Raw genomic sequence first — 19,812 nt, 5'->3', positions numbered from 1 at the left:
GCTCCATCTGATTTTGACTTTATTTTTAGCTACAATAAAAGGCACTGTACCTCTTCAATTATTCACTAGCCTGAAAAAAAAACCTGAGTGGTCCTGAATAAATGCAAAGCCTTGCTGTTTGTTTATCTGTTTCACGGAGCAAAGTAGTAAATGATCATAAATTTATGTCATGACCTCTGTAGGCTCCTGTGTAAATGTTAACGTGTGTACACCATGTCCTCACTACGTATAAGCCGTAGCAGACACGCCGTCTGCGCTTCAGTGTTCACTTCTCTTCACCATGAGACTAGTGATCCCCAACCCGGGATTAGAGCTTCGGATTCCAAACTATGAAGAGCTGGAGAGGATGGAAAAAGAGGAGGCAGGAGGGCGGCCCAAGTGGGACAACAAAGCCCAGTACATACTGACATGTGTAGGCTTCTGCATTGGTCTGGGGAATGTGTGGCGATTCCCCTACTTGTGTCAGAGTCATGGAGGAGGTAAGATGATACAGTAAATGAACCACATAATGATGCACTGAAATCTTAAAGCTTGTGAGATTCACTAATGGAATATTTTGCTCTTAAAGGCTAAAAGACTAAGAAAATATCTACAAGCTTTATTTAATTTTTTATTTTATTTATTTATTCTTTAAAGACAGTAACTTCTCTCCTGAGCCTGCAGCCATGCAAACAGTTAATAAATCACTCATGTAAAAAAGAGAAATGCTCATGCATTTTTCCTCAGAGTATATCAATGATTCTCTAATGTTCTCATGAAGAAACTCAGAATCATGTTTGAGACTTTGAACACATTAGTTTAGAGAATCCATTTGTGTTTCCATGTGTGTTTCAGCTGCATGTAAATTCAGCAACATTTTAAATGGGCACACATTAAAGTGTAATAAAGTCCTAAATGCATGTTTTAAAAGCATTCTCTATTGCATGTTTCAGGCTTGACTGAGCTTAGACTGTTCACTGCAAAAATGATTTGTAAATAAGTCAATATTTCTAACATTATGGGTGTATTTACCCTTAATTTGAGTAGATAAAAAAGATGATCTGCCAATGGATTGAATATTTTTACTTTTAAAATACTTTAAAAGTACTTTAAAATAATTTTTACTTATTTAAAATAAGATAATAAGATAGACACTTTGCATCCATTGGCAAAGTGTCTCACCTTCTCAATTCAAGAACAAATGCACTTGTTTTAAGAAAAAAATGACTTTAGATAACATTTTTTTTCCAGTGTTGTATCTGATATATATATTTTTTTGTTTTTCATTACTAATGTGACAATTTCTAACAAAGACCAACAAGTGTTTTAAATTGGAACAATTAGTGGTATTGAATAAATATTTTCTCATTAAAAGAGGCACTTCAAAGAAATGAATCCTAACATTAACAACTAATCTTTATTGTTGTTAATGATTAGCCCATTATTGAGAGTGGTTATGTTACAAAAGGTACATGCCATAAGTAAACCCTGTCTGTACCTGCAAGCTGGTTTGTACGGTGGCCCTGAAGTGCAAACTGCAACTACAAATCTAAAAGCGCAACTACATTAAGGAAATTGCAACTACATAAAGCAAAGCGCAACAACATTAAGAAAAAACAAAAACTACATAAAGCAAAGCGCAACTACAATAAGAAAAACAAAACTACATAAAGCAAAGCGCAACTACATTAAGGAAAACACAATTACATTAACCAAACGGAAGTCATTCTGCCTGCTGCGGCTTTTGAAAACATAGATATTGTCGGCGCCCCAAACATAGCTGCCGTTATCCAGGAATATTTTGAATCAGGACATACGTCCGAGGTGATACTGGATATGCTCAAGACTAATCACGAAATTTCAGTTAGTATGCGTACACTGAAGACACACTTAAAAAAAGCTGGACCATTCAGACGACGCAACTTCCGGTTCAAGGGTCAAACGGCGCCGTCGTCCAATCAGCGATGTCTCATGTTTCCCACTGGTACCTACCTTTTCCGGTAGGTTAATGTAATTGTGTTTTCCTTAATGTAGTTGCGCTTTGCTTTATGTAGTTTTGTTTTTCTTAATGTAGTTGCGCTTTGCTTTATGTAGTTGCGATTTCCTTAATGTAGTTGCGCTTTTAGATTTGTAGTTGCAGTTTGCACTTCAGGGCCACCGTAGGTTTGTGCTTAAAATGTATATAGAAAATTATCTTTACAGTGCATTTGTTATTTTTTTTCATTAGAAAGGCCATGCAAGAGGAAAGATTGTTTTACTGGCATGTTGGAGTTCGATTTACCCAAACTGGATCAATGCTAACACTTACAGTGTTGGGTAAAGAAGACAAAAAAAAAAATTTCTCACTTAAAAGGAGCTTTTCTTCAAATTACATTTTATTAGGAGTAAATTATAAGCAGTCATCAAAAATGTATTTGGCAAAAATGCTATTTTATTGTGGAGTTACTGTTAAATTGTCTGATTTAAATTGTTTAATTTTTTATGTTATTTGCAAAATTCTGAATCTTGAAACGCTAATATGGAAAATTGGGGGGTGGGGGTGGGGAATAACTACAGTTAATGAAACACATTTCTAGATGTAATATTTTTCACAACATCTGGGAAGCAAATATTTGCAGAATGTAATGTTAGAACAGCGTACCTCTAGAGATAATTACTTTTGTTTACTGTACATTCAATTGACCTCTTAGCAACACAGCAGGCTCATCTGATCAAACATAACATTATAATAATTATGCTTCTGTACAAACAAGTCTAACTTTAAAAGAAATTGTGTAGATATCTTTAAATGTTGAATTATTTGCTTTATGTTGTATAATCAAGCTAAAAAATAACTCATAATCTAGGTAACATTCATGATGTTTAAAATCTATCCATATCTTTATTGATATAATTTTATGACCAGATTAGAATCACCTTAATGGCCTAGTCTGTGTGCACACACAAGGAATCTGACTTTAGCTTTCCACAGGGGAAATGAACATCAGTTAACTTGAGAAACTAAATTTAAACTGTATGTCAGAAAATGAACTTGACTTGTCTAGAGTGAATTCAGTGTATTTGTTTGAAAGTAAATTTCACCTAATTGGAACTGTGTTTAATAAAGGGAAACTGAATTTTAACTGAATTAAATAATTTGAAACTGAATTAATTTACCTTGAAACTTTATTTTACTGCATCCTCCAAAGTATTGGAGCAGATTGTTGTGCATATAGTGAAGCTGTATGGCTGCATTACAACCTGGAGAAGTGGACCTAGCAGGAATTTGGCGGATGTCCTGCATCATGTCAAACGACCACCAGCAAAACTCTCACGTTTGTAAATGTATTACATTCATAGCAAATGACATGTAAACAAATGATAGGCTATCTGAAAAAAAAATCTGCAGCCGTTTTTGGCATTTACTTAATCATATTTAGTTACTTTAACACAATTTTTTTACGTCCTACCCTGCTAACATGAAACTATTCTGTTAAAGTAACTAAATATGATTAAATAAATGCAAAAAAAACAGTTGCATTTTTTTTTTCAGTAGCTTAATTAAATTTAGTAAATGTAGCTTAATTGAAAGTGCTAGGGGAAAAATAAGGTTTAACTCCCTTCTATTTACAGCAATAAACATTTAAAGATCAAAAACCTTTTTTTTTTTAGAAGATCAACACTGTCATGATCTCTGCTCTGATGCCTCGTCTTACATATTTGTAATATATCAAAACTATTTATTTTCTAAGAATGTTATATTTGAGAGCAACTATGCAAAAAAAAAAACATCCAGTAAAAGTAAACTATATTATATTATTTTCCATGTGAATCCCAGAGTGTTTATTCTTCTTTGCTTTTCTAAACAGTGCTTTAAATCAGTCCTACCTGTCTCAATCCATGCTGGGTCAGATCCTGATATTTGAAAAGGATGCAGGCAGTCAAGGCAGCAGAATAAAGCTTTAGCCTCGCTGCATGCAGTTAGCCAAGCCTTATAGCTAAACCAGGTCCTGGAAAAGAGTGTACCGTCTCCATCTGTCTTTTGGGCTGCTGATGAATTTTTATGTTCGGCAGATCAGGTCCAAACGATTTCACCTCCAGCTTCTTTTTGGTAAGTTTGTTTTAAGGGACTTCACTTCCACGACTCGGCCCGTCAATCACGCGCACTACAACTATGTTGTAAGGTGTAGCTTTGGTGCGCCCGGAGTTCTATTAATGTGTTTTGCAGAAGAGCTACTGCGCATGTACAATTTTTTACAAGAATGGCCAAACATTTTTTCACCCTTGGGCGGTATTCGTCATCAATCAGACAAAAAATGAAATAGCGCCTTACTCATCATTAAACATTAAATATTTATCTTGCACTTCTAAAAAATATATATCAATGTATATATTTCGAAATATTTTAATTTTATAATAATGTTTTTTTTTTTTTTTCATGTCTTAGCGCCAGATAAGGCCAGCCGCCACTGGTGCCAGGGTTGTTGTCTCTGCACCACGTGTTAAACTTCCTCCCTCCCATGTGGACTCTTCATATGTGATGTGTCCTCTGTTGTCTGGAAACTTTACTATAATGTATGCTCTAACGTAATCTTAATTTGCGTTCCCGAAGGAAAAGAGTATAGATGTGAGTACTGGGGCACGGCGGGAGATCTGAAGCTGAAACGTGAAACCTTTCTATTACCTGTTGTACTGCAAAATTAAAAATCTAAATGAAATTAATTCCATTTTAATTAATGAAATGCAGTTTTTATTCAGTTTCATATTACTAACACGGTCTAATTTTGTGAAATTCACTTTCAAACCAATATTTTTAATTTTTCATATGCAGATTAATTTTGGGCAATTAAAATTCCTTTTCTGATGGCACAAGTTTCTGCCCATAACAATGACCACAAAGATTCTAGAACAGGCATCCCCAAAGTCAGTCCTCGAGGACCGCTGTCCTGCAGGTTTTAGAGGTTTACCTGCTACAGCACAGCTGATTTACATTGATAGTTGATTAAAAGGCTTTTTCTGAACAGCAATCTTTAGAATCTCCTGTGCTAAAGCAGAGAAACCTCTAAAACCTGCAGGACAGCGCCCCTGGAGGACTGACTTTGGGGATGCCTGCTCTAGAGTAATATAGGACTTCCCATAGGCTTATTTCACCGGGATAAATTACATTTATTTCCTTTCATCTTACAAATCATAAATATTTAACAGACATGTTGGTTAACAAGGTATGCTGCTGCCTTATCTAGGTGCCTTTTTGATTCCCTACCTAATCCTGCTGGTGTTGGAAGGAATGCCTCTCTTACTGATGGAGTTTGCCATTGGCCAACGTCTGAGAAAAGGCAGCGTGGGGGTATGGAGAGCCATCAGCCCCTATCTGACTGGAATTGGTAAGTACAAAAAGAAATCCAGTATATTAGAAATTAATAGGGTGACGCAGTGGCTACCAGTGTTGACTTGCAGCAAGAAGGTTCTGAGTTTCATTCCTGGCCCGGGATCATTCTGCAGGGAGTTTGAATGTTCTCTCCGTGCATGCGTGGGTTCTCTACGGTTACTCAGACTTCCTCCCACAATCAAAAAACATGACTGCTAGGTTAATTAGCTTATGAAATTTGTCCTTAGGTGTGAGTGTGTGTGTGCATGGTTGTGTGTCTTTGTGTTGCCCTTTCACAGACTGGCAACCTGTCCTCTCGCCCATAGACTGCCGGAGGAAGGCAGTGGCTGCCATGACAAGAACCAAGCGGGAGAAGATGGATAGATAGAGCTTAATATCTCCATTTCTTTGTTTCAAATCTAACATAAGGTCTCTTGTAAAGGTATTGCCTCCATGTTGGTGTCCTTTTTGGTTGGGTTGTACTACAACACCCTAATAGCCTGGATCCTGTGGTATCTCTTCAATTCTTTTCAAGAACCTCTGCCTTGGACTCAATGTCCAATAAATGAAAATAGGACAGGTATTTTACTACTAATTTCCAGCCAACACATGGCTACTTTACAGCCATATTTCATTGCTGATTACACTTCAATATATTTCTTCCCTATTCAGAATTTGTATCGGAATGCCAACGGAGCTCCACTGTGGATTATTTCTTTTACAGAGAGACTCTGAACAGTTCTGACTCAATAGCCAAATCTGGGGAAATTCAGTGGCCTATGGTGGTTTGTCTCCTGGCAGCATGGACAATAGTTGCCATCTGCTGCATAAGAGGAATAAGCACTTCAGGAAAGGTTGGTTATTAATTGATTGATGATGGTAAATAATTTAACCCTAAATTTGTTAGTCAGAAAATAAAAATGACCATTGGAGTAAAAAGGAATCAAGTTGTTTGTTTCCTCACAATACTTTGGAAACATAACTAGGAAGGTAAAAAATATAAACTGTTTTATTTCAGATATTCATGTTATTGTCTGCATATTGTAAATCAACACCTTTTAATTAACATAAACAATTTTATGTTTTAAAAGAGTACCAATTAATATGCTTTATTTTTTAAATATACAGAGGACGATCTTTTATTTCCTGGTGGATCATCTAAATAAGTGGTCCTCCTAATTTTAAATTAGGAGGATTTAATTTGGTGATTATGTTTACGTAAGGTCATCCTACTTGGTTGCCCTGTTAACTATCTTTTTGTGCACATGAGCACTTTCAGCAGCATATGTTTTGTGAGCTACGGTTTCAGACAGTCATTGAAGCTCATCTTTCTCACGCCGGTTCTTAGAAAATGGCAGAGGGTTGTAAGAGAAAAAGTGTCTAAAAAGTATATGAGGAGAAAGGAAGGCCTCAGAAGAGGTAAATATATCCCAGAATGCTTTTCACGGAGAGCTCTCCTCGCAAGTCCCCGCCCCCTCCGCAGACACTCCGCTGCACCTCTCCCAAATTGTAGTTGACCGCAGACAGAAGGCCGACTTGTTTTGTTTTTATGACCGAAATTGTGAAAAACAACTCGTGAAGTTGGACCAGCTAGAAGAGCGAGGTGTGCGAGAATGCTGGGACAATTCTTCCACCTGGATACCCGCTTTTTTTCGCCGTCATGTCCCTCGATTGTTGGACAAACTCGCCCCCACTTCCTCACCGCCTCAGCCGTATCTAGACCCAAAGCTCACTGTGAAACACTGCTGCGGGGAGTTTAACCAGGCCTATAGGCTGTATATATGTAAAATGTATAATAATAAAGTTACGTGACCAACAGAGCAAAAAGCAGTGATCATCTGTCTGATTGGTCAGTTAGCTGAGTTCGCTATAAAGTCCACTATATAGTCCCCACTGTATGTGGACACAGTAAGCTTGTATGAGCTATGAGAACAGCACATTTTAAACAGGGCGTGCATGATGATAAATGGGCGTGTGCATGAACTTGAATGCACTTTTTTTTTTAAGTGGAGAGGGCGGTTCTTTTAAAGAGTCCTCCACAATACCTTTAATACCAATCCAATTCATTAGAGACTAGGAAGTAGCTGTCAAAATTTATCAATTTTATCAGAGGATGAGAGATGAATGTATTAAAACCAAAACCAGCAGGAAACTCTTTTATAAAAGTGTTTTTAATGCATTAAAATGATAATTTTCTCCTGCAGGTATAGAAGCTGTTATACTTACACTTGTTGGGCCAGCCATGCCTACTACTATCTTACCTTTTCTCTTCATTTCCTTAGGCCGTTTACATCACAGCAATCCTTCCCTATGTTGTGCTGGCGATCTTCCTAATCCGAGGAGCAACTCTGAAAGGTGCCGTGAGCGGAATCAAATTCCTCTTCACACCAGACGTGCGTTTTGTAAAATTTTATAACCGAGAAAAAAAAAGTTGTTGTGATTTCATATTTTAAAGGAACATCTCTCTGTACTGTGTGTCACCTTCTTGAAGGTGGATGAGTTGATTAAACCGATTACTTGGCTGGATGCAGGAGCTCAGGTGTTTTACGCCTTTGGCTTGGCATGGGGAGGCCTCATTTCCTTTTCAAGCTACAACCCTGTTCAGTAAGAGATGCACATTTTTATATTTGAGGAATTTTATATTCTAAAGGAAGTGTAATTTCAAACTTTTTTGGTTGTTTGTTTACATTTCTTTTTCACAGTAACAACTGCGTGCAAGATGCTGTGATCCTCTCTCTTGTAACTGGGCTCACATCAATTTATGCTGCCTTGGTGACCTACTCCATCATTGGCTTCAGAGCCACAGAGAAATACGAAAACTGTATCTCTGAGTAAGTACTTCCAATCTTTTTGCATATTATAGGAAAAAGACCACTGGTGCTTGTCAAAGTTGTATAAAATATTCTTATTTTTAATTCTTAGAAACATTGTGAGATTATTGAACACATTTAATCTTCCTGAGGACAACATCACATCAACCAGCTATGATGAAGCCTTTAATCAGCTGAACAGCTCCTATCCTCATGTCATTTCTCTACTTAACATCCAAACTTGTGATATGCAGAAACTTCTCAGTGAGGTAAGTATTATAGATGCATAATATTATCAGAAGACTGAAACATATAATATCCTAAAATCTGATCTTGTCCTGGTCAGGAAATAAACCAAATGCAAACATTTTGTGCTAAAATTCAGTCCTATGCTCTGTGGAGGAAGAACTAAAGGAAGGACATTTAAAGACATCTTTTTCTAATTGTTCCAATGATGTTTTTAAAAGCAGCATTGAAGGAAACACAATAGAATTTAAATCTATTTCATACCTTAGTTGTTTTCAAAGCATCCTGAACTGCTTTTTGTGTACAACAACTGGTCGCTTGCTTCATGTGGTCAGTTTGTACGTCCTTTAGACAAGTCTTTTCAGTCTCCTGTGGATGATTGTTACCTGTTATGAATTTTCTAATTGTCAGTGGTGCCCAAGTGCAGTCCTGCACCACTGGGGTTTGTTCTGTAAGTTTTATTTTATGTGTAAAATCATAATCCTAATATGCCAACACTTCGTAAAGCAAAGTGTTGGCTTATTAGTGTATTCTTATGCGTTTGACTTATTGCTTCTTTCTGATGATCTGGTTATGAATTATATATAATTCTCTTATTAATATGCAATTCTCTTTGGGTTTTAGTTTGCCTGCCTCTTTTTCCTGTATTTATTAGTCTCCTTCTCTCAGTTCCCCTACTCAGATACTTACCTCAGCATTTCACTGTTTAGACTCACGTTGTTGTCCCCATCTCTAATCACAACTAGAGTGCGAAATACAGGGGGTCCGGGGGGGGGTCGACCCCCCTGATTAACCCATGAGACCCCCTGAAAGCCTCAAAAGCAAAATTTAAAGGGGATCTTAAATTGTGTTAAAAAAAAAAAATGTAAAAATTAAATATTTTTTTGTCATTAATGGTCACCAAAATGTTTTTAAGCTGTCCAGTCCAGTATTTAAAATTCAAAACATTTATTCACAAATATGTTCTGTTTTTTGCCAAGTGGAGCCAGCCAATCTTGTTTGCGTATTCAAATTAAACATGTGTACGCCAAACAGAAGAAAGACGTAATGTTGACAACAACGTTACAAAAATAATGGAGAAGGCAGGTATTTCGCACACTGATCACAACTAATCTGTGTTAAAGCTCCCTGGTTTTTAATGATTCCGGATGGGTTCTTCTGTCATGGGTTGTGAGGTTGCAAGAACCCACAAACAGCATGGCTAATAGAAGCATTTGATTAGAACAATAGACACAATTGGAATGGGACGAGGAACAATCTAGGATACAGTGGAGGAACCTAGCAAGGAACAATGAAAACCACTAAGCTTAAACATACAGAACCTAGTCCCATTAAGAGAGTAGTAAACAGGTTAAGAAGAGCACTGAGTGTTTTAACGATGGAAGGAGACTAATTAATACAAGGAACAAGAGGAAGCTGAAGAAAATCATGGGTTTAGTACAACATAGAATAATAAACTTAAATACACAGTCACACCAGGAAGAAGCTTGACAAAGGAATCAACCATTACTACTGACCCATTATCTTCTGGTTTAAAAGATGATCAGGGATCATTCAAAAACCTCTGATCAGATCATATTTAATGAAAATCCTAATGTGTGCTTGGTTGCTCAGGGAGTGGAAGGAACAGGTCTGGCCTTCATCGTCTTTACAGAAGCCATTACTAAGATGCCAGGCTCCCCGATCTGGTCAGTCCTCTTTTTCATCATGCTCCTCTGTCTGGGACTCTCTACTCTGTTTGGCAACATTGAAGGAGTGGTAGTCCCGTTAAAAGACTTACGATTATTTCCTAAAAAATGGCCCCACGAAGTACTGACCGGTAACCTGACTTTTAAGAAACATTCCTACCGTTCTTCTTTGAATTCATCTTCAGCTCCTCTATTTTCTTCTCCATATCTGTTCCAGGGCTGACATGTTTGATTTCCTTCATCATCTGCCTGCTCTTTGCGCAGCGTTCAGGTCTTTACTGGGTCACTTTGTTTGATAATTTTGCCGGATCAGTCCCCCTACTTACCATTGGATTTTTTGAGATGATAGCAGTTGTTTACATTTACGGCATAGACAGGTAAGTAAACTTTCCCAAATTGTCATTTGATACACAGGTAATCATATTACATGATATATTTTAAAATTCTTTTTTATAACAGGTTCAATAAAGACATAGAGTTCATGGTTGGTCATAAGCCATCAATCTTCTGGCAGGTCACATGGAGAGTCATCAGTCCTCTGATCGTCTTGGTCATCCTGATTTTCTATCTGGTGACTCAAGCACAACAGAAGCTCACCTATTTGGTCTGGGACCCCAACTCTGTAAGATATTAAACTTTGAGACCACTTTATATGTCATTTTAACCCCAATTAATTTAATTGGATTGTTAAAAGGTTGGAGAATCAAGGAGATACCTCCATTAGGATGCAATAAACACTGACAGCTTTACAGATTTACTCCTTTTCAAATACTGCTATTTACTCTTGCAAGGTACAATTGATTCAATCTTTTGAAAACTTATTTACACGAACAAACATTTAATTTGGTGTCTCCTCAAAATTAACAAGATTTTTTTAGATTGTATAAATAAATTGTCTCTGCTTTTAGTAGTCTTTAGCTTTAACTCTAAAACAAAGCAAAAAAATCCTTGAAACTCCAAGCTGAGTAATCTGTGATTAAGATAAAATATATTTAAGATATAAGCAGCTAAATGCTACCCTTTTAACTACTGTATGCATTAAAATAAATTTTAAAAATGAACCGTTTCTTGGTTAGACAATGCATGACTTCACATCCTCTCATTTGGAACAAGCTACAGTACAAGACAACAGTTAAAAGTGCTAAACAAAAAATGCTTTACATGAGTTGCCTTTGAATGTTCTCTTCCAGATGTTAAAAAAACAATATTAGTTTATGTTTCTGATGCATTTCAGTATAACAGAAAAAATTCAAATAATAAAAGTTGAGTCTATTGCCAGAATTTCCCCATTGTGGAACAAAGAATTGATTTTCTATTCTATTCTATTCTATGGGACAGCTTTTTATTATCATTAGTTTATGTTTATTTTCTAGCGTTCAGTACCTACCCCTATAAAGCTTTGCCATGTTTTGTTCATGTACAGCACTTTCAATCATCCTGAGAAGATAAACTTGTTCTTTGTTGCCTTGGTTACAGGACATGTTTCCAGCTCTGGCATCAGTGGAATACCCTTCATGGATCAATGCAGCTATCTTCGCTTTGGCTGGAGTCCCCAGCCTGGCTGTGCCTATCTATGCTCTATGCAGACTGATCTATGTTTCATGCGGAAAAAATAACTAGTTTCATATAAAGTTCTTTTTTTTTTCATTAGAATGATAATATTCAGTAGGATATTTATATTCGATTGCTGTTTACTGTAAATTATACTATTAGTACATAAAATAAGCCAAAAAGTAATGCTACCCTTATATTGACAGAACATGAGCAGTGATGTAATAGTGATTACTATGTTTTTTTTTTATTATTTTTTTAAGGGGGTGGGGGGTGGGGGGGTGCAATAAATTCCTTGACTTTTTAAAAACAGGCATGCCTAAAATTACACATCAGAATGTTTACAATGTTTGTTTGTCTCTGATCTTGTGTAAAATATTTTTGGTATGATGCAATTGCTACTAAGGATGGAGATTCTCTCATTAGTTATTTTCATTCTTTCATTTTGAGATGCTGAGGATCAGAAACAAAGAAAAAAAATATGATGTTGAGTATATTTTTACAAGCAGCATATTGATGTAAAGGATAGGAAAAGGCTCATGCACATTTGCTTTCAGCAGCTATTTGCACACCTGGAGACTGAAACATTTGTCTATTATTTATAGTCACAAAAATTACCCTTACAATAATACTTTAAGTTTTCCCACATATTCTTTTCTAGATTTTGCTTTGGACTTTTGACCTGTTTTGGGCCTGTCTGTACACTGATTGTGTATTTGGGCTGGTCATCAGAATTAAATTCCACCTAAGTCTAAAGTCTTTACAATCCCCAACAGGTCTTCGTCCAAGATTGCTTTGTGTTTGGCTACATCTATCTTCCCATCATCCCTGATTTCAAGATTCAGGATTTCCTGAAAAGTAGCCAATCACAGGCTGGCTGCTTTGTCCGCTGGGTAACACCTTCAAAGTGACAGAAGTTGACAGGAGAGATCATAGAAAGATCCAGAAGCCAGGAGGAGGGAGGCTGCCTGTGTGGAAATCAAACAACTCATGGGCAGAAAAGCAGTGTGATATATTGGAGCCGGTGGGACTCTATTTGCACATGTAATATGTCAAACATGCCCTTAAGGAGTAGGTTATGAGTGTTTGTGTGAAATATAGCTGCTTGTATGTGTATTTATTGCCTGTGTGAACTTTTGGCAGAATACTAATGCCATAGACATGTCAATAAATTCCAACAGCGAACTAAAGTGCTTTAATCAGATGAAAATATAGGATGTAAATACAATAGCTGACAAACTATCACTTTCAATGAGGTAAATCATGGTAATGATTTCATTCATTTAAAATAGAGGCTAGATCCACCTTGAATAGAATTCAACTTAATTGTCATTACTGCTGACATTGTGCGGCACCTGGGGAGCAGTGTGGGGGTAATGGTCTTGCTCAGGGACCCAGAGTGGCAGTCTGTGGGAGTGGGGTTTGAACTCAGAACCTCTGGGATCCAAGCGCAATGCCCCAACCACTAGGCTGCCACTTCCCTATATCCACTATTATCATCAATTGGTATGCTATACAACTACAGAATCCTTTATTACTGTGTAAATTTTATTATGACTTTAAGAACTGTGCAAACTCAAAATATTGAGCCTTAGCTTAGGTTTAATACGGGGACTTAAATCACCAGCCCTCCTCACAGGCATTATACACATAACAGAAGTCCAATAAAAACTAGATTGTTTAAAGATGAAGATGAATACATTTCTGTAATCGCATATAAATGTCAACATTTTAATTACACCAAAAACAAACACTAAAAATTTTTATTCTTCCTCCCACTCTATTGGTAGGCTGTAAAGTTGAGATGCTTGTGTACAAGCACTTCGTAACTAGGCTCCACAACTGTATAACCAGTTAGAATGGGAGGGAATAAAGTATTTATATGGACAGAGGAGAAGATTCACCTTTTTTTTTTTTAGGAGACTTTGCAATCACAGGAAATTAATCCACACTAATCCAAACGTAACGTAACAGTGAGAAATAATACTCACTGTTAAAGCTTGCATAATAGTAATGAAAACTGAGGCTCTTTTCAGTGTGTTTAACCTTTAGAATCAGTTCATTTATATGATTCATTCACCTAAACATTGAGTCCATGCAGTTCATTCATGCTACTGAATGTCACAGTCTCACTTCCAGCAAAGTACTAGTTGGTGAACAAGTATTGGTAGTCGGGGGTTTTTGTCTGCAGGAGAGTGAAAACCAGAGGCAGGATCAACTTGAGCTTTGATTTATAAATAGACTTTTACTTTTATGCATATGAACAAACAGACATAGATCTAGAAGATTATCAAGAGTTGTAGTCAACGAAAAAGGACAGTTTCTAGCTACCAATATCTGTTTGTACAATCAAACCTATGAAGAAAACTAATTAAGTTAGAGAACAAAAGGAGGACGTGTAAAAAGCCCTGCTTTCAGCACTTTACTTCTGACAAAACTGCTCATATAATCATTTTCTTAGCATTTTCTTACCATTTTTATGAGTGTTAAAGCAACAGATCAGACATAATTATACCATTACTGCAGTTTAACTTCCCCAGCTGAGTTCCAGCTACATTTATTGAGATCCCTGGTAAAGGTAAAAAAAAAACCTCCAGAAAAAAGTTAGTAAAAAATGTGGGGAAATAGTCTATGTTTTGAAGTAAATGCTCAAGAATGATTATTTAATAATAAATACAACTGAAGAATTCATTAATATATTTTTACAATTTACATTTACAATGAACTTCTAAATTGTAAACAATGTTTTTTTTCTTGGTATATAAAAAATTAAGAAAAACAACTGAACAGCTCAATGTAACAAAGAACATCTCACATCAGTAAAGACAACCTGTGAAAATCAGAGGCAAAGAAAAGATGGCAGTCATTAAGAAGTGGTGATGAACACAGATGATTTCTCTGCTCTCATCTTTCCTCCCTGATGTTTTACTAATTTTTCCATTTTGTCAGAGCTCTAACCAACAATGCACAGGGCGATTGGCCTTTTCCAAAGAACACCAAGTTTGGAAGCCCTATGGCAGATGCTGCCAAGTCTGCAGACACTTAGGAGAATGTTATTCTACCTGCAAGATCATCTTACATGACCATTTTGGCAGTGGCTAAGCAAAGGTCCATATGCTATAAGTACCCTGCCTATTGTCAGGTATCGGAATGAGAATCTCAGACCCATTGTAAGCCCATGTGCTTGTGCAGTGGACTCTGGGTTCTTTCTGTTGCCTGAAAATGCTAGGCATCATCTGACTGAAGTGTGTCATCATTTCCTGTATGATGAAGGCCTTGATGCTAGGAACTGGTCTTCTTGTTTCCTTGACCTGAACCTACTGTTCCTATACTTTTAAGAATTTTCCTGTGCCAATTTCCTCAAATTTAAGGACTATTTTTCCGCTACCACTGATTATGCAGTAATAAATTAGTTTAAGGCACTGAATATTTAATTTAAAGAACTGAATTGCAATGACGATACGAGATCAGAATTAAGGGCACATGACCCATCTATGAGGGCCTTACAGTAGTCCTTGACCTGGCCAACCTGAATTCGTATCAGACCTTTGCCAGTACAGAAAACGAGTCACTATTGATGTAAAAAATAAATAAAAAAAGACAATTAGAATCAATGAAAAATGAGATTGAACTTATAGCCTACATTCAGATTAATGGTAAACTTTTGCTTTTTAACCCTCATATAGGCTTTAGATGCTTACTGAGGCCATCTAGTGGTGAATACATGAATAAATAAAAAATATGCTCTACCCATCTTAAATGTATAAAATGAGGGATCTGAAAATAATTATCCACACACATTAGCACACTGACTTGCAGCCTCCTCATGTGAGGTATAGTCTTAGTGATAATCTTACCAAATTGTTCTTGAGTACCTTACAATTTCCTCTTCTTGGAAACTCACTTTGTTAAGAGTATTTCATAGGTGTCAGTCCACAGCAAAAGAAAAAAAAACTAAACATGACAGCTGACAGAAACTAGGAGCCCGGAGCACAAAGCAGGTTCAACAAACTCAGACTCAAATCCTCAAATTAAATGAAAAAAATTAACTAGCATGAGGTTGAAAACTGAGTTTTTGTGTCATGATCTTGGCAGTGATGACTGGCTTAATTACTCATTCTATTCACCAATATAACTTTGCCCATTTGCTCATTATGTCTCGTCTGATCAACCTGCCCCTGCCTCTATTTTAGGCACCTTTATCCAGTCACCAGGTCCAGATTACTGTATCATCTTCTCCTTAGTCAGTGTGAGAGTGTTTCTAGAGTTCCTTTGTGTTTCTAATTTCCTGATCCTGACCTGTTCAGCCTCTCAACCACTGAGCCTGCCTGTTCCTGCCTTAACCGTTTGCCTGAACTGTCTTTGGACTCCTGGATCTCTGAGTCTGCCTGTTCCTCTTCTGTTTGCCTGACCTGGCTTTGGATTCGTGGACCTCTGAGCCTGCCTGTTTCTGTTCTGATACGTTTTCCTGACATGTCTTGGATCTCCTGCACGTTCTCCGGAGCTGCAGCATCTGAGACACTCTAGGCCAGAGGTCTTCAACAGGGGGTCCACGACCCCTACGGGGTCCGTCGAGGTACTGCAAGGGGGTCGCGAAAGTCTTGGTTGATCACTTTTTTTTATATTCCCTCCTGCATTTTTTTGCACTAATTAAAATGTCTTTAAATCCACATGAACATGAATTCAACAGACTGTAGTAAACAGATAAATGAAAGCAGAAGATGTCTTTCAGTCATCAATGCACATATTCAGCGAAACACAGGAGCTCTTTCAAGTTGGGTACCGTTTCATTCACAACACCTGTCCCATCAACCAGGAATCAGAAATACTTTAATAATCCCAGGGAGGGATTACTTTCGTTACATTACTCCATATGTAATAGAGTGACTATAGGACCAGTTTGATAGAACACAATTTAATACAATATATATATAATTAGGGGGTCTTGCTCTATCTCACAATCAGTTTGGGGGTCCTTGGCTTTGAAAACGTTGAAGACCCCTGCTCTAGGCGGCAAGTCTTTGGCAAGTCATGCATCCAAAAATGTTGCATTTTCCAGTCATTACAAGTAGTCTCAATGACTCAGGTTCAATGTCACTAGACATTTGTAGGACAGGCTGTGTTGGTAAGAAACACATGAAAACAAAAATATTTGTTGTTAGTGAGAAAGCTGATAATAAATACTTTTCCTAATCATTTTTAAGTATTTCCATGTTGATGTTTTTAATTGTTGGACCCTACTAAAATATCCTAACAGCCTGGATTATGTGGCATTTTTTCTGATCAAATTCTCTTGTTTATTGCCTATTCACGATCTGTAGATGAGTGCGAGCAGAGCGAGAGAGGACCGTTTTTGTTTATAGGGTGACCCTGTACATGTCCACGTCTACAGAGAACTCTGTAGGAATCCAGTGGCCCATCGTGGTCTGTCTGTTGCCCTCCTGGATCTTCAGCTGTCTCTGCTACATACACGGAATCAGAACCTCAGGAAAGGTTTGTGAATATCAAAAATAACCATCTAACCACTTTTTTTCTACTTATGCTTTTTGGCATTCTGTAGTGTACATCACAGTAACCCTTCCTTCCTTGCGTTATGTTTGCAATCTCCTTGTCAAAGCCATGACCCTTATAAGGAGCCCTGAGTGGGATTCAGTGCCTTTTCACCTCCTGATTTGCATCTTCATTGGTATTTTTTTTATTCCCCCCAAATTAAACAAAAATCACTTTATGTATTTGTATCGCAGCTAAACAAGCTGATCAAATTGTATCGCAGCTAAACATGCTGATCAAACCAAAACCCTGGTTGGATTCAGATGCATAAATAACATTTAAGAAGTAGTGATCCCACAGTAAGATCTGAATGATTTCCCCCCATAAGCACCAACCAGTAAACTGTTGTTAAACAAAAGTTATATTTTCAGCTCTTGGTTGCTGATCTCCTCTTTTTATTTTCACCTACAAGACTTCATGAAAAACATGCATTATTGGCTTTATCATCTGCCTTCTATTGGCACAACCCTTTAATAGATAACTATTTGACAAGTATGACTAATATGACAACTAGGACTATTAGCCAAACCTCTTTGTTTATGGCAGGTTCAATAAAGACGTCAGGTTTATGATCCAACAAGTCAAGCATCTTCTTTAAGGTTTCAAAGAGGTTTATCAGTCCCTTAATCATCATGCCAACTTTAATTTTCTATCTGGTTACTCAAGATGAAGAAGAGCTCACTTATATATTCTGGGACATAAACTCTGAAGCACGTTCTTAAGCTGTGCTAAATGTCCAAACTTAGATTTAGATTTTTTGAATGGCAGTTATGCATCTTCTATTACTGAGGGGATTATAAGACTCAGATATCGGTACTGTACCCTCTATGGGTCTATGCTGTCATTTTTTTGCTGGTGCTGATCATCAGCCTGTGTACCATCATCTGTTTCTACTAAAACATGTTTGTCTTATTGAATGAAAGAATAACAGTGTTGTGTTAATAAATAAAATTATATTTTTCAAATATGTATTGCATTACTAGTTTTCTGCCAATTTTGGCAAAATAAATGAAAAATCTTTAAATTCAAGAATGCTGAAACACAGATGAAGTTTACTAGCAAATAGACCAGTAGAGGGCAATCTTACATCAACAAAACAGAGTGGGCCGCACACTTCCCTCTTACTTTAATTAAAATATAATAATGGTTACATTTGCTTCTCCTAAACCCTATGAGATCTGATGCATTGATTTTAAAAAAGTTAAGATGTTCCATAAAAAGAACAAAGGTTTGAATTTGGAAAATGAGGTACATTGAAAGCAATGTATCAAAGTCTGTGTTAAGCTCTGATTGCTCCTTTGTACCTGCAGGCTTTTGGCATTCCTTCAGTTACTTCTGTCAAATGTTGCACTCACATGCACCTAAAGAAACGTTGTGTTTTGTACTTTTTGTACTCAGTGTAAGCAAGACTCCCTACTCCTTATCCTCCCTGCAACTTGAAAAAAGGTTGTTCCTGAGCAGCGTGGTTAAGCTAAGCAAAACTCACCCTCATAAAGCTTACAAATAAAGACTAAATACCGGATTACATAGAATTCTAATGACAACATAACAGACATTTTTTTGTATCACCTAAATGTAAATTTCCCCATGTTGTTTAGCATCCTCTTCATGATTACGTGTCAAGATAAACTCAGGTCACTTACTTGTTATGGTCCAGTTGTTCTAAACTTTTTAACTATGCTTAGACTGTTGATGTAGGCAAGTTTATGTCATGATCCCATGGACTTTGAGTTGTCTCTTTCTGTATTGTTGTCCTAGTCACGTTTGGTTAGTCATACCATGTGTTTTTGCCACTTCCCTCCAGTGTTTCCTGGGAGTGTTTACATTTTAATCCTCATCCCTTAGCTGCTCATAGACCTGCTCTGCGAACAGCTGTTACTCATTGAGTTAATTCAACACCCCTGTTCCTCGTTCCGGTAATCATTGCTCCTTGGTATTTCTTACCAAAATTTTCCTTCATTTTTCTCTGGATATATTTTGTTGTATAGTTTCTGCTGTTTCTTGGGTTTCTGTTTCTCTATGTTTTCTTCTGACATTTTGTACTTTTATGGTTTCTTGTAACAAATGCACTTTCTTCTGATTTTGGCCTGCTTCCTGTCTGGTGTTGAGTCCTTCCTTTTTATTAAATCAGTCTTCTATCCATCCATCAATTACTTTTCTCCTCCTTATTCTGTCAGGGTTGTGTTGGGTCTGGCTCCTATCTGCAACAGTCTATGGGCAAAAGGCAAGGTCACACCAGAAAGGTCTCCAGTCTGTCACAGAGACATACAACCTTGCCAGGTAACCTAACTTAAGTAATGTTTTTGGACCGTGGGAGGAAGCTGGAATACCCGGAAAGAACCAATGCATGCACAAGGAGAACAATCCAAAAAGACTCTGCATGGGCCAGGAATTGAACCCAGAACTTTCTTGCTGCAAGGCAACAGTGCTACAAATTGTGCCACACTGTGCAGCTTTAAATAAGACTTGACTTATGGAAGTCAGAAAATCTTGAAATTTTAACGCATGGTCACGTCATTCCAATTTGGAAATATTGTTAACTGAGATGGACATTTATGCTACAGCTCATCCCAATCTTAGAGGCACAGAAAACCTTTCAGAAAGTAAAAGTGAAATTTGAAAAGTGAAAATTATGCCAAAT

At 37.1% G+C, this 19,812-nt stretch overlaps 1 protein-coding gene across 1 annotated transcript; it reads left to right on the top strand.

The window, feature by feature from the left end:
* Positions 1–280: 280 nt before the first annotated feature.
* On the top strand, positions 281–11,790 carry LOC107092619 (sodium-dependent neutral amino acid transporter B(0)AT1-like). Its single transcript, XM_015387199.1, has 12 exons — positions 281–479; positions 5,202–5,342; positions 5,769–5,906; positions 5,999–6,180; positions 7,609–7,719; positions 7,818–7,930; positions 8,029–8,157; positions 8,249–8,405; positions 9,997–10,201; positions 10,288–10,447; positions 10,530–10,692; positions 11,547–11,790. The coding sequence occupies exons 1-12, from the start codon at positions 281–283 to the stop codon at positions 11,688–11,690; spliced, it is 1,842 nt and encodes a 613-aa protein (XP_015242685.1). The 3' UTR covers positions 11,691–11,790.
* The last annotated feature ends 8,022 nt before the right edge of the window (positions 11,791–19,812 follow it).

This window comes from Cyprinodon variegatus, unplaced genomic scaffold (genome assembly GCF_000732505.1).
Source record: "Cyprinodon variegatus isolate N-32 unplaced genomic scaffold, C_variegatus-1.0 Scaffold387, whole genome shotgun sequence".
Taxonomy (NCBI): domain Eukaryota; kingdom Metazoa; phylum Chordata; class Actinopteri; order Cyprinodontiformes; family Cyprinodontidae; genus Cyprinodon; species Cyprinodon variegatus.
Note: the sequence above shows the minus strand (reverse complement) of the source record. Positions and strands in the feature narration are given on the sequence as shown.

What these genes read in the sequence shown, in the direction of transcription:
- LOC107092619 (XM_015387199.1), top strand. Translation starts at nt 281, where the DNA reads ATGAGACTAGTGATCCCCAACCCGGGATTAGAGCTTCGGATTCCAAAC. An exon ending in GTGTCAGAGTCATGGAGGAG is followed by an intron (nt 480 to 5,201) that starts GTAAGATGATAC and finishes TGCCTTATCTAG; the next exon opens with GTGCCTTTTTGATTCCCTAC. An exon ending in TACGAAAACTGTATCTCTGA is followed by an intron (nt 8,158 to 8,248) that starts GTAAGTACTTCC and finishes TTTAATTCTTAG; the next exon opens with AAACATTGTGAGATTATTGA.